This window comes from Dreissena polymorpha, chromosome 13 (assembly GCF_020536995.1).
Source record: "Dreissena polymorpha isolate Duluth1 chromosome 13, UMN_Dpol_1.0, whole genome shotgun sequence".
NCBI classification, from domain to species: Eukaryota; Metazoa; Mollusca; class Bivalvia; order Myida; family Dreissenidae; genus Dreissena; species Dreissena polymorpha.
This window is the reverse complement of record NC_068367.1, coordinates 45,511,876-45,525,754: the sequence shown is the minus strand read 5'-3', so window position 1 is coordinate 45,525,754 and position 13,879 is coordinate 45,511,876. Positions and strand designations below refer to the sequence as shown.

General features: G+C 37.6%; 1 protein-coding gene across 5 annotated transcripts in view; it reads left to right on the top strand.

The window, feature by feature from the left end:
• LOC127854990 (polypeptide N-acetylgalactosaminyltransferase 5-like) overlaps positions 1 to 13,879 on the top strand; it is a 127,507-nt gene that overhangs the window by 98,882 nt on the left and 14,746 nt on the right. For all 5 annotated transcript variants that reach the window (XM_052390212.1, XM_052390213.1, XM_052390214.1 and 2 more), the window contains exons 9-11: positions 8,668 to 8,853; positions 10,653 to 10,781; positions 12,301 to 12,534. In XM_052390212.1, the coding sequence (XP_052246172.1) occupies positions 8,668 to 8,853; positions 10,653 to 10,781; positions 12,301 to 12,534 (549 nt within the window). The remainder of the gene's footprint in view (positions 1 to 8,667; positions 8,854 to 10,652; positions 10,782 to 12,300; positions 12,535 to 13,879) is intronic.

Below are 13,879 nucleotides of genomic sequence, written 5' to 3'. Positions count from 1 at the left end.
CTTAGACAAACAGCCTTGGACAAGAAACCTTTACAGACAACCTGGACAAACAACCTTGGACAAGAAACCTTAACAGACAACCTGGACAAACAACCTTGGACACACATCCATAACAAACAAACTTTGACAAACAACATTGGAAAAACAGCGTTGAACAAACAACCTTGGACACACAACCTTGGAAAAGCAAGCTGGACAAACAAACATGGACAAGCTAGCTGGATGAGTAACCTGGACAAACAACCTTGGAAAAGCAAGCTGGACAAGCAACCTGAACAAACAAACTTTGACAATCAAGCTAAACAAGCAACCTGGATAAACACACTTGGACAAGCATGCTGGACAAGCAACCTAAACATACAAACTTGGACAAGCAAGCTGGATAAGCAACCTGGACCAATGAACTTGGACAAGCAACCTGGACAAGCAACCTGAACAAACGAACTTGGAAAAGCAAGCCAAACAAGCAACCTGGACAAACAAACTTGGATAAGCAAGCCGGACAAGCAACCTGAACAAACAAACTTGGACAAGTGAGCTGGACAAGCAACCTGAACAAACAAACTTGGACAAGCAAGCTGGACAAGCAACCTGGATGAACAAACTTGGACAAGTAAGCTGGATGACTAACCTGAACAAACAAACTTGGACAAGCAAGCTGGACAAACAAACTTAGACAAGCAAGCTGGATGAGTAACCTGAACAAACAACCTTAGAAAAGAAAGCTGGACAAGCAACCTGAACAAACAAACTTGGAAAAGCAAGCTTGACAAGCAACCTGGACAAACAAGCTTGGACAAGCAAGTGGGATGAGCAACCTGGACAAGCAAGCTGGACAAGCAACCTGGACAAACAAACTTGGAAAAGAAAGTTTGACAAGCAACCTGGACAAACATCCTTGGGAAAGCAAGCTTGACAAGCAACCTGGACAAACAAATTTGGACAAGCAACCTGGACAAACAACCTTGGACAAGCAAGCTGGGCAAGCAACCTGGTCAAACAACATATCATATGACAAGCAACCTGGGAAAAAACCTTGTACATGCTACCCGGACAAACAAATTTGGGCAAGCAACATTGGACAAGCTACCTGGGAAACATAGCCTTTGACAAACAACCTTAATAAACTGGCTTGGACAAACAAAAATGCAAAGCTATCTAAGTAATTATCCTGATATATATGCAATTATTATATATAGATATTTAAGAATATTAATGTACATTTTGTATAATTTATAAATCTTTTCAATTTTTACACTTTTTTTTAGGCTTTAGAACAGAATATGATTTAATATCACACGATATTTATTCCTGATTATTTTAAATATTTAAAATAGTATGCAATATTTATGGTTTCGTGACATTTCTTGGAAGTTATAAAGCATGAACTGCATAAATGATGCACTCAATTAACATAGGATTGTCATTTTAATGGCTTTATGTTACAAAAAGACATATGGGTTGTGTTAGGGGACACATTTTCTTAATGCATGTTTCTAAAGTGGGCAATGAATGGTCCAAATTAAGCCTTGCAGTCTGCTGATGCTTTATCATGTGCAACAATTTCTGCTTTTAGTCTTTTTTAAATGTAAATGCAGCCTAGCTGAAGTGTTTTCCCTTATTAGCCTGTGCAGAATTCACATACTAATTTGGGACAATACTTTGTGCACATGCATTAATCCCAGTTTTTTACAGAGACTAGCTTAAGTATAAATTAATCATTATGAGATGAAACAGAATACTTTTGGGGTTTCTATGACCCTTTGAACAGTAACAATACATGAAAATAATAAATATATAAAATATAAGTTTGTTTGTCTGATTTCTGCTAAGTCACATAAGTTGAAAACTATATGTGTATTTGCACCTTATTATTTTTTATTCTGAAATTGTTTCTCTGCATATATCAACTGTTAAATGAGTTTTTATCAAGCTGAAACTTCATGCAGGTCACATCACTCCTTCAGACTCATAAAAGATAATAATTTTACACCTCTCTTTTTAATAATGGTAGTAAAACCCATTCTTAAAACCAAAGTAGTGATGTCCTTTGACAAAGTGGCATGAAGTGGCAGTTGGATCATACATTACATTGACAGTTTTATTGATGAACTTTTTCAGGACTTGTAAATTGTATTACAAAAATGCAGTCTGTTTATGTCAGATATGTTGGGCGACAATTACTCTTGAAGTGTTTCTGTATTAATTGTCTTGTGAAAGCTACTTCAGATCTGAATGCTTAACTATGAACTTATTAGTTTCTTTGGTAATGCACTATTACAAATGTGGGCTTTCTCATTAGAAGTATTATCAAAATGTTCATGCTCAGTAAAAAGAAAACTTATTTGCAAAAGAAGTCTTCTGATTTGTTTCAAAAACATCATGATGGCTTGTTTGTTGTAAAATAAAGAAAACAATAACTAAAAATAATGTTAAGTTGTTATATGAGCTTTGAATCCAATCATGCACACGATGCAGTTCTGTTCTGAGTTACTCCCCACCGATCTTTTAAAGCATATAGTAAGGTTAGGTTGAAAATTATCTTTCTTTGTTTTAAAAGTCATTATGCAAAGGAACGATTCTTAAATAGTGGAAAGTGTTCACACTTTCCTTGCAGTTATAAGTGGTTTATAGCCATTTCACCCCCTTTGTCCCTTCTATTATTATGCCCCCCTTCGAAGAAGAGGGGGTATATTGTTTTGCACATGTCGGTCTGTCGGTCGGTCCATCCAACAAGTGGGTTCCGGATGATAACTTAAGAACGCTTAGGCCTAGGATCATGAAACTTCATAGGTACATTGATCATTAGTGGCAGATGACCCCTATTGATTTTTAGGTCACCAGGTCAAAGGTCAAGGTGTTTGGGGGCATATTCCTCCAACCACGCAACACTTTTCTATTTAAGTAATTGTTTTATTTATCAATCAAAACAATAATATTATTATCTATCATTTGAACTTTGTTTTAATGCTGAACACTGGAGGTTCACATACAAGTTTTTAGCTCACCTGATTGCTCAGGTGAGCTTTTGTGACCGGTCTTTGTCCGTCGTATGTCCGTCCGTCAATCCTTCCGTCCCTAAACATTTGCTCGTAAACACTCTATAGGCCACATTTCTTGTCCCATCTTCATGAAACTTGGTCAGAAGCTTTGTCCCAATGAAATTTTTGCCGAGTTCGAAACTGGGTTGTGCCAGGTCAAAAACTTGGTCACTAGGTCAAAAAAAAGAAAAACCTTGTAAACACTGTAGAAGTCACATTTCATGCCCTATCTTCATGTTTCTTTGTCAAAATGTTTGTCTTAATGATATCTTGGTTGAGTTCAAAAGTGGTTCCGATCTGTTGAAAAACATGGCCGCCAATGGGCGGGGCAGTTTTCCTTATTTGGCTATAGAGAAACCTTGTAAACACTCTAGAAGTCACAATTTTTTTGCCCAATCATCATGAAAATTGGTCAAAACATTGGTTCAATTGATGTCTCGGACGAGTTCGAAAATGGTCCAGATTGGTGAAAAAACATGGCTGCCAGTTTTCTCATTATGCCCCCCCCCCCCCTTTGGAAGAAGAGGTGTTATATTGTTTTGCTCATGTCAGTCCGCCCGTCCACCAGATGGTTTCCGGATGATAACTCAAGAGCGCTTATGCCAAGGATCATGAAACTTTATAGGTACATTGATCATGACTTGCAGATGACCCCTATTGATTTTCAGGTCACTAGGTCAAAGGTCAAGGTCATAATGACCCGAAATAGTAAAATGGTTTCCGGATGATAACTCAAGAACGCTTATGCCTAGGATCATGAAACTTCATAGATACATTGATCATGACTTGCAGATGACCCCTATTGATTTTCAGGTCACTAGGTCAAAGGTCAAGGTCACGGTGACCCAAAGCAGTAAAATGGTTTCCGGATGATAACTCAAGAACGCTTATGCCTAGGATCATGAAACTTCATAGATACATTGATCATGACTCGCAGATAACCCCTATTGATTTTCAGGTCACTAGGTCAAAGGTCAAGGTCACGATGACCCGAAATGGTAAAATGGTTTTTGGATGATAACTCAAGAACGCTTAGGCCTAGGATCATGAAACTTCATAGGTACATTGATCATGACTCAAAGATGACCCCTATTGATTTTCAGGTCACTAGGTCAAAGGTCAAGGTCACGGTGACCCGAAATAGTAAAATGGTTTCCAGATGATAACTCAAGAACGCTTATAGCTAGGATCATGAAACTTCATAGGTACATTGATCATGACTCAAAGATGACCCCGATTGATTTTCATGTCACTAAGTCAAAGGTCAAGGTCACGGTGACCTGAAATAGTAAAATGGTTTCTGGATGAATACTCAAGAACGCTTATGCCTAGGATCATGAAACTTCATAGGTACAATGATCATGACTTGCAGATGACCCCTATTGATTTTTAGGTCACTAGGTCAAAGGTCAAGGTCACGGTGACCCAAAGCAGTAAAATGGTTTCCGGATGATAACTCAAGAACGCTTATGCCTAGGATCATGAAACTTCATAGATACATTGATCATGACTCGCAGATAACCCCTATTGATTTTCAGGTCACTAGGTCAAAGGTCAAGGTCATGATGATCCGAAATGGTAAAATGGTTTTCGGATGATAACTCAAGAACGCTTAGGCCTAGGATCATGAAACTTCATAGGTACATTGATCATGACTCAAAGATGACCCCTATTGATTTTCAGGTCACTAGGTCAAGGTCATGGTGACCCGAAATAGTAAAATGGTTTCCAGATGATAACTCAAGAACGCTTATGACTAGGATCATGAAACTTCATAGGTACATTGATCATGACTCAAAGATGACCCCGATTGATTTTCATGTCACTAAGTCAAAGGTCAAGGCCACGGTGACCTGAAATAGTAAAATGGTTTCTGGATGAATACTCAAGAACGCTTATGCCTAGGATCATGAAACTTCATAGGTACAATGATCATGACTGTCAGATGAACCCTATTGATTTTCAGGTCACTAGGTCAAAGGTCAAGGTCACGGTGACCTGAAATAGTAAAATGGTTTCTGGATGATAACTCAAGAACGCTTATGCATAGGTTCATGAAACTTCATAAGTATATTGATCATGACTCGCAGATGACCCCTATTGATTATCAGGTCACTAGGTCAAAGGTCAAGGTCGCAGTGCAAAAAAACGTATTCACACAATGGCTGTCAAGGTCATGGTGACTCATCTTAGAAAAATGGTTTCCGGATGATAACTCAAAAATGCTTACGCCTAGGATCATGAAACTTCATAGGTACATTGATTATGACTCGCAGATGAAATAATTATGAAACTTGACCAGGATGTTTGTCTGGACAATATCTAGGTCAAGTTTGACATTTGGTAAAGATTGAATGAACCGACTCCTCTCAGGTGAGCGAACTAGGGCCATCTTGTTTAACAAAGTTATGAAAGTAAGGTAAGTTTATTTATAAAACCTAAAACCACAATGTTAAATAACAATGTATAAAATGTTTTGGTGTTATAAGGAAATAGTGGAGGTAATGATGCTATGTAAGAAACAAGCCCAAGAAACAGAAGACCAATGGCGTTGAGAGATAGATTGGTTAACTTCTTGAAATAGAATACACTCATGCTGTTATAATTTGGAATATACTATGATGCAATACACGAGTCAGACATTCAACAATACGTCCTTGTTTAAATTATTATCCTTAAGTTTGTTAAACTGGATAGCAGACTTTAATCGTGCCTTAAGGTTATAAACATGTAGAAACATTCATTAACACCTTGACTTCATTAGACATATATTATCTAATATTAGACATGATATTTTGATTTACGTCATACTATTGTCATAGGATGTCAGTAAACTCACTCTAAATATAAAGCAGTGGTTTGAAAATTTGTGTTGGTTGGCAAGGTTTATTCTTTTATGATGTTTAACCCTTTCCCACTCAGAAGCAAAGTAAACAGGGATATATGCAAACAGCTGAAAACCAGAGCAGCCTGTGAGTAACTTACAAGCTGTTCAGGTTTTGTGCTGTTGGCTGCTCATCGGCATCTTAGGATTGGAAAAGAAGAGTGGGATAGATCAGTACAGTGCTTGACTTAAAGGATCACTGGTTCCATCCCCAGCCTAACCACATACCGTGTGAGGAATCAGCCATAAAATCCTTTATAGGGCCATTTCCCCCCTACCTCTGAGTCAAGTAATGCAATTGTCAGTTACTGGTAGAAGTATGGCACTGGTAAACAAGGTAACCCTGGAAACATGTGAGCAGGTTAACTGACAGCCATAATATGACTGAAATACTGTTTAAAGCCACAACAAAAACAACTTAACAAACTAACAAACACTCATAGCTCCTATTTTCAGTACATGTAGGTGTTGATGTGCAGTTGGACCCTCAATATTGTACCATGCTATGAGACGCCCTCTGAGAAAAGTGGGTTTAATGCATGTTGGTAAAGTGTTATCCCAGATTAGCCCATGCAGTCCACACAGGTTAATCAGGGACAACACTTTCCACTTTTATAACATTTTTTGTTAAAAGAAAGTCTCTTTTTAGTTTAGTCATCCCTGATTTGCCTGTGCAGAAATTTTAACGCGCATTCATTTAACCCTTTCACCATAAGAAGCAAAGTTAAAATGGCTTTTGCAACCAGCATAAGACCAGAACAGCCTGCAAGTAACTCACAGTCTGTTCAGGTTTTATGCTGTTTGCTGCTCATCAGTAACTAAGGGTTAAAAATGAAGCCTTTAAAACTTGAATTTAGCAAAAAAGGTATTTGATATGAAAATTTCTAAGGGACTATAGATGCAAAATACGTATCTAAGAGGTATAGAGAATACTAGGTTAGCGTTGAATACAGAGAAGTTTATGTTTGCCTAGAACGCCGGGAGCGCGAGCCTTGGCGAGCGCTTTCGGTGTTCGAGCCGAGCAACATAAACTTCTCTGTATTCAACGCTAATCCTAGTATTCTATTTATCCCATTTGATTTTTTTTCAACGTGACATTTAACATAACTAGATCTAATTACCTTAGCCTAACAGTTATTTTAATTCATTCTTAAAAATCGCTTAAAATCTAAAGAATGTAACCATGCGTAGTGATATAAATGTATTTGTTCTGGTACGCAAAATAGTCTTAAAAAAATTAACACACAAACTGTAAAACTAGTAAAAATATCACCATATGCCTCAATTCAATTTTAGGCAGCATGCGAATTGTAACACATTACCACCGCAAAAAGAAGATTTTACTTTACTATAATTCATTTTATTTTCGAAAGAAAGTGATCAAAATCCAATATCTCTGCGATTGCTCCTGACAAAATGATCGACGAGTAAACAGACAATTGCAGCGACTGACACTTAATTTGATTTAATAAGCAGGGCAATACGTTTTCCGACTTCGACGACGAATTTAAGGACGCGCAGAATGTGTTTTTTTATATAATGTTATGGGTATGCTGTGTGTGATCCAATGCATCAATCGCCCCCATGTTAAAATCATTTCCCCGAGAAAAGGGAACGACAAAAGTACAAACAAAATCCAAAACACTTTCGAACTAGTATCTTACCTTTAAAATCCATCCAATAATCCATTTAACTCAATAATTGGCAATTTTGCGTCTAGGGTCTTTAATAATAATTTTAGCATAGTTAAATAAAGACCCTTATGCCATCCTATCACTATTTTCAAATGAATTTATGAACTCGATAAACTTTCTTCTTCGTCACACGCTACGTCATGTACTCTATGTACATTACTGCTGTTAAAATGAACCGGAGCAGTTTATCAAATAATAGCCGTTGGTAAACTCGGATGCATTTGCAGATTTCTGCATACAAACATAATTATGTTTAAACTTGCACAATGTTATTTGTCTATGGTAAATGCCCTTATTGTACAAGAAAATAATTTAATATATAAATACACAAAGAGTGGAAAACATTCCATTACACAACAGATAAATCAGTGGATAATACACGTGTACAAAATGGGATGTTCCGAATTCCAATGTGGTGCTATTTTTACCATCAAAAACTTTACACAGCTCTATGCTTAACGTGAATTAAATCGGATAGCAAATATTGCAGATTATTTATGAATTGTGCGATATTTGTATGGCTTGTTGTACATTCTTCAACGTCAAAAGTATATGCATAGATTATAAGCAATGCACATTACACGAAATAAGGAAAATGTGATAAATTGACAATTCAAATACCGTATGTCGATATACAGTACATGTACATGTGAAATAAGTCGAGTTTATAATAAATCGTCAATTTTTGGGGGGAAAATGACGCAATAAGTGTCATTTTATGACGCCATCAATCAGCTGATTCATTATACGGATGGCGAAAAAATTATGTCAAAATATATGACTAGATTTAAAGGTTGAAGGTCGTATAATTTTGAAGCTAAAGTTTTCTCGACTTTATTAATTATGAAAAATCATTCAGTGGTAAAGTTAAAAGTAGTCCGTGCACTTGACAGGTATATCCCACAGTGTTGAATACAGGCTAGTATATCCCATAAGGTGTTATACCGTCAATGTTGCGTTGAAAATGGGATAAAAAGGGTTAACCCCCTTTTCACAGAGCAAAGCTCACATTAACATCAACAATGGCTCCTCTTTTCTGCACTTGTAGGTGTGGATGTGTGGTGGTACCCTGGAGATCGTCCCATGCTCTCACGTTGGTCACATCTTCCGCAAACGCTCTCCCTACAAGTGGAGGGGTGGGGTAAACGTAGTCAAGAAAAACTCAATACGTCTTGCTGAAGTGTGGATGGACGATTACAAGCAATACTACTACGAGCGGTTTAATAATGACTTGGTATGTGTCCAGGGAATATTTATTATGCCCCCCTTCGAAGAAGAGGGGGAATATTGTTTTGCACATGTCGGTCCGTCCGTCCGTATGTCCGTCCGTCCACCAGATGGTTTCCGGATGATAACCTAAGAACGCTTAGGCCTAGGATCATGAAACTTCATAGGTACATTGATCATGACTCGCAGATGAATCCTATTGATTTTCAGGTCACTAGGTCAAAGGTCAAGGTCACGGTGACCGGAAATAGTAAAATGGTTTCCGGATGATAACTCAAGAAAGCTTATGCCTAGGATCATGGAACTTCATAGGTACATTGATCATGACTCGCAGATGACCCCTATTGATTTTCAGGTCACTAGGTCAAAGGTCGAGGTCACGGTGACCCGAAATAGTAAAATGGTTTCCGGATGATGACTCAAGAACGCTTATGCCTAGGATCATGAAACTTCATAGGTACATTGATCATGACTCGCAGATGACCCCTATTGATTTTCAGGTCACTAGGTCAAAGGTCAAGGTCACGGTGACCCAAAAATAGTAAAATGGTTTCTGGATGATTACTCAAGAACGCTTACGCCTAGGATCATGAAACTTCATAGGTACATTGATCATGACTCGCAGATGACCCCTATTGACTTTCAGGTCACTAGGTCAAAGGTCAATGTCACGGTGAATTGACACAGTAAAATGGTTTCCGGATGATAACTCTAGAAAGCTTACGCCTAGGATCATGAAACTTCATAGGTACATTGATCATGACTTGCAGATGACCCCTATTGATTTTCAGGTCACTAGGTCAAAGGCCAAGGTCACAGTGCCAAAAAACGTATTCACACAATGGCTGCCACTACAACTGACAGCCCATATGGGGGGGGCATGCATGTTTTACAAACAGCCCTTGTTAAATAAGTAATGTAAATTAATTATAAGCTTAAAGTACTTATGATGCTGTTTATGTCCATCGCTATCATTTGTTTTCAGAACTTATCAATCATTGTGTGAACTATATAATTCAGACATATCATTATTTACATTAAATTTTGGCCCTCTTGTTACATGTTTTATTTATGTCCAGTGATTGATGTATATGAAAGTTAGACATGTAGTTATTTGATGAAGGTTGTCCTCTTGTGAAAGTTCTTTAATTTGGAGACAGGTATTATTAAGAAAAAGATTGGTTAAATGACTCACTGAAGAACTGCCTTAAATAATTTACTAATGTTCAAAAAACATGTTTTTATGCCCCCGAAGGTCGACATATAGTGATCACATTTCCGTGTGTCTGTCTGTCTTTCGGTCACACTTTGTGTTTAGGTTTAAAAAAATGCTCATAACTTCTCTGTCACTTCAGATGTAACCTTCATATATGGTATGCATGTGCATATGGACAAGGCCTTTCCATACGCACACAAATTTTGTCTCCTTGACCTTGACCTTGGGGTCCGCGCTTAGGTTTCGAAATCTGAGATTAGGTTTTGAAAGTGTTTTTCCGGGGCATGTGTCATCATATGGTGACAGCTCTTGTTTGATGCATTGCATTTACTTGATTTGCTAACAAAATAAAAATGCACACATTTGTTGTAGAAGATTAAATTTGAAAATACTATTTTAATACTGAAGCAAATAACAATTTTTGTTTTATTCTGAATTTTTTAGATTTTTAGTTTTACAGAAAAGAAGTGTCCAGATTGAAGGCTAACAAGAACATTTTTCTTGAGATGCTTCATAAATATCTTAAATGGCTTTAAATGGATGAAATATGTTCTTAGTGTAAAAACTGTATTGCTGTGCTTTTCTTGTAGGGAGATTATGGTGACATCACTGAAAGGAAGGCGCTCAGAAACAAACTGAAGTGCAAGAGTTTTGATTGGTTCGTAAAGAATATTTATCCAGATTTGTTCGTACCTGGAGAGTCGATAGCTTCAGGAGAGGTAAGGACCTTCAGTCTGTGATTTGCTCTTCTTCTTTGTCTTGATTCTCTAACCTTATAAATTAATTTCAGTCTGTTTTGTTAGAATCTGTTATAATAAAAAATTGACAAAGCATAATTGATGTATTTTTCTCTTGATTTACCAGTGTTCATTTAACAAAGCTGAAAAGTCTTGTTTTTAAATTGGGTGGGTGGGTGTTCAGTTGGACGGCGTTAAAAAGGTGGTTTCTACTTAATAAATGTATTTTTTATTTGTCAATTAAAATACCATTTTAGATACAGCAAGATTATTAATTGGGCAAGTATGATCTAGATGTTTGCTACTAAAAGTAGTATGTTTTCCCTCAATAATCTGATGGAGATATTGCACTGAAACTTTGTATATAGGTAGCCTACATGCAGACCTAGTTTGTTATTGCAATTAGGGGAAGGCCAATCAAGGTTGAGGTCACTGTTAATTGTCCCCTACCGGTTTCACTTGTGGGTACTTATGGTTTTCGCTCTGTGTGTCTGTCGGTCCATTTGTCCATCGGTCCGTCAGTCTGTCACACTTTTCTTGATCCTGCGATAACTTTAAAAGTTCTTAATATTTTTTCATGAAACTTGAAGCATGGATAGATGGCAATATGGACATTATGCACGTCATTTCATTTTCTTCCTACGTCAAAAATTGTGGTCGCTTTGGCAACAAATAAAAAAAAAAAATGCTGACAATGGTGGAGCCGTTAGGGGACATATATTGCTTGGCAATAGTCTTGTTAAAAATAGAAAACAAGTTTTTGCAAAAAAAAATGATGTGTAGATATTATGGAAAAATAATGTTTGTTGGTAACCTTCTTTTATACATATCTTTGAATTTATTTCTTCTGCCAGTTGAGTCATTGTGAATTTAACTAATACTTTCCATGTTTTCCACTCAGATATTTGAGGTTGATGTAGGTATTGTGCTGAAATTATTTTCTGTGTGTGTGTGTTGCTGACTCGCAGTCTTGGCTTTGGATTTTAAATTGAAAAAAAAGTTAACAACCTATTTTGATGGTGTTGCCATGTTCCTTATTGTTTCCTAAATCGACTCTGCCATGACTGTGATAATCTTTTGCATGAAAAAAGTTTTGCTATTTCCAGAAGTGCTGATAGCATGTCAGTCCATTAGAAATGTGTGCATACATTATGAAATGGCTGAAGAAGACTTGATTATGCCTTGGTATTGATAGGTTACAAACAGCTAATTGTCCTCACTCAATTTCAGATTAATGTATGTACAGGTTATGATGAGTATATTTCACCCAACTATTTGTTCATCACAAACAACTTTTTAAATGGACCAAATTAAAGGCAACACACTACTATTTTCACCACAATTTTCGTCAGATTTGTTATGAGACAAAATGTTAGGCTACACACTACTATTATCACCACACATTTCTTCATATATGTTATAAGACCAAATTACCATACCTTTCTTCTAATTCGCTATATGGCCAAATCAATGATAGGCTGCTAACTACTATATTCTTTAGATTCGCAATAAGGCCAAGCCGATGTGTGTGGACAGCGCGGTAGACACTCAGAACTACCACAAGCCGGTTAACATGTGGCCCTGTCACAACCAGGGGGGCAACCAGTACTGGATGTTGAGCAAGCATGGGGAGATTCGCCGTGATGACGGTTGTCTTGACTACAGTGGGGGCGAGAACGTGATCATCTACCCTTGTCACGGACAGAAAGGCAACCAGGAGTGGAATTATAGAGAGGTAGGAATTGGTGATCGGGGGCCTTAATTACATGTAGACAAATTGTTGTATTTCACGTAGGTCTAACTTTTGCATGTTTCACTGTTCTTCCTGAGCACTTTTTGGGCATGTGTACATCAATGTACAGTAACAACTCAATCTCATTTTCTGAGGGTTATTACCATGCAATTGTTATGCGATAAAACTAGAGTAGAAAAGTTCTTTACAGAGAAATACTCCAATGCAATCATTATTCTTCAAGCTTTAATTGTGTGGGTTGTCTTATCCATATTTTTGGGGGCACACAGTTAATCAAGAATTCAACTCAATTAAATGTGTACATAAATTGGCCATTGTTTTTGTTATGCCCCCCTTCGAAGAAGAGGGGGTATATTGCTTTGCTCATGTCGGTCTGTCGGTCGGTCTGTCCGTCGGTCTGTCCGTCCACCAGGTAGTTGTCAGACGATAACTCAAGAACGCTTGGGCCTAGGATCATGAAACTTCATAGGTACATTGATCATGACTCGCAGATGACCCCTATTGATTTTGAGGTCACTAGGTCAAAGGTCAGGGTCACGGTGACCAGAAATAGTAAAATGGTTTTTGAATGATAACTCAAGAACGCATACGCCTAGGATCATGAAACTTCATGGGTAGATTGATCATGACTTGCAGATGACCCCTATTGATTTTGAGGTCACTAGGTCAAAGGTCAAGGTCACGGTGACCCGAAATAGTAAAATGGTTTCCAGATGATAACTCAAGAACGCATACGCCTAGGATCATGAAACTTCATGGGTAGATTGATCATGACTCGCAGATGACCCCTAAAGATTTTGAGGTCACTAGGTCAAAGGTCAAGGTCACGGTGACCCGAAATAGTAAAATGGTTTTTGGATGATAACTCAAGAACGCATACGCCTAGGATCATGAAACTTCAAAGGTAGATTGATCATGACTTGCAGATTACCCCTTTTGATTTTAAGGTCACAAGGTCAAAGGTCAAGGTCACGGTGACCCGAAATAGTAAAATGATTTTCGGATGATAACTCAAGCACGCTTTTGCCTAGGATCATGACACTTCATAGTTACATTGATCGTGACCCGCAGATGACCCCTATTGATTTTCAGGTCACTAGGTCAAAGGTCAAGGTCACAGTGACAAAAATCGTATTCACACAATGGCTGCCACTACAACGGACAGCCCATATGGGGGGCATGCATGTTTTACAAACAGCCCTTGTTTTTTTAAAGATTTCAAATGTTTGAGTCACCGCAATATAAAATCATTTAACAGGATCAGAAAGGTTCATGTAATGGATTGAACAAACTTACCTCTGTATTGCATCTTGCTTTGCTTCATGTA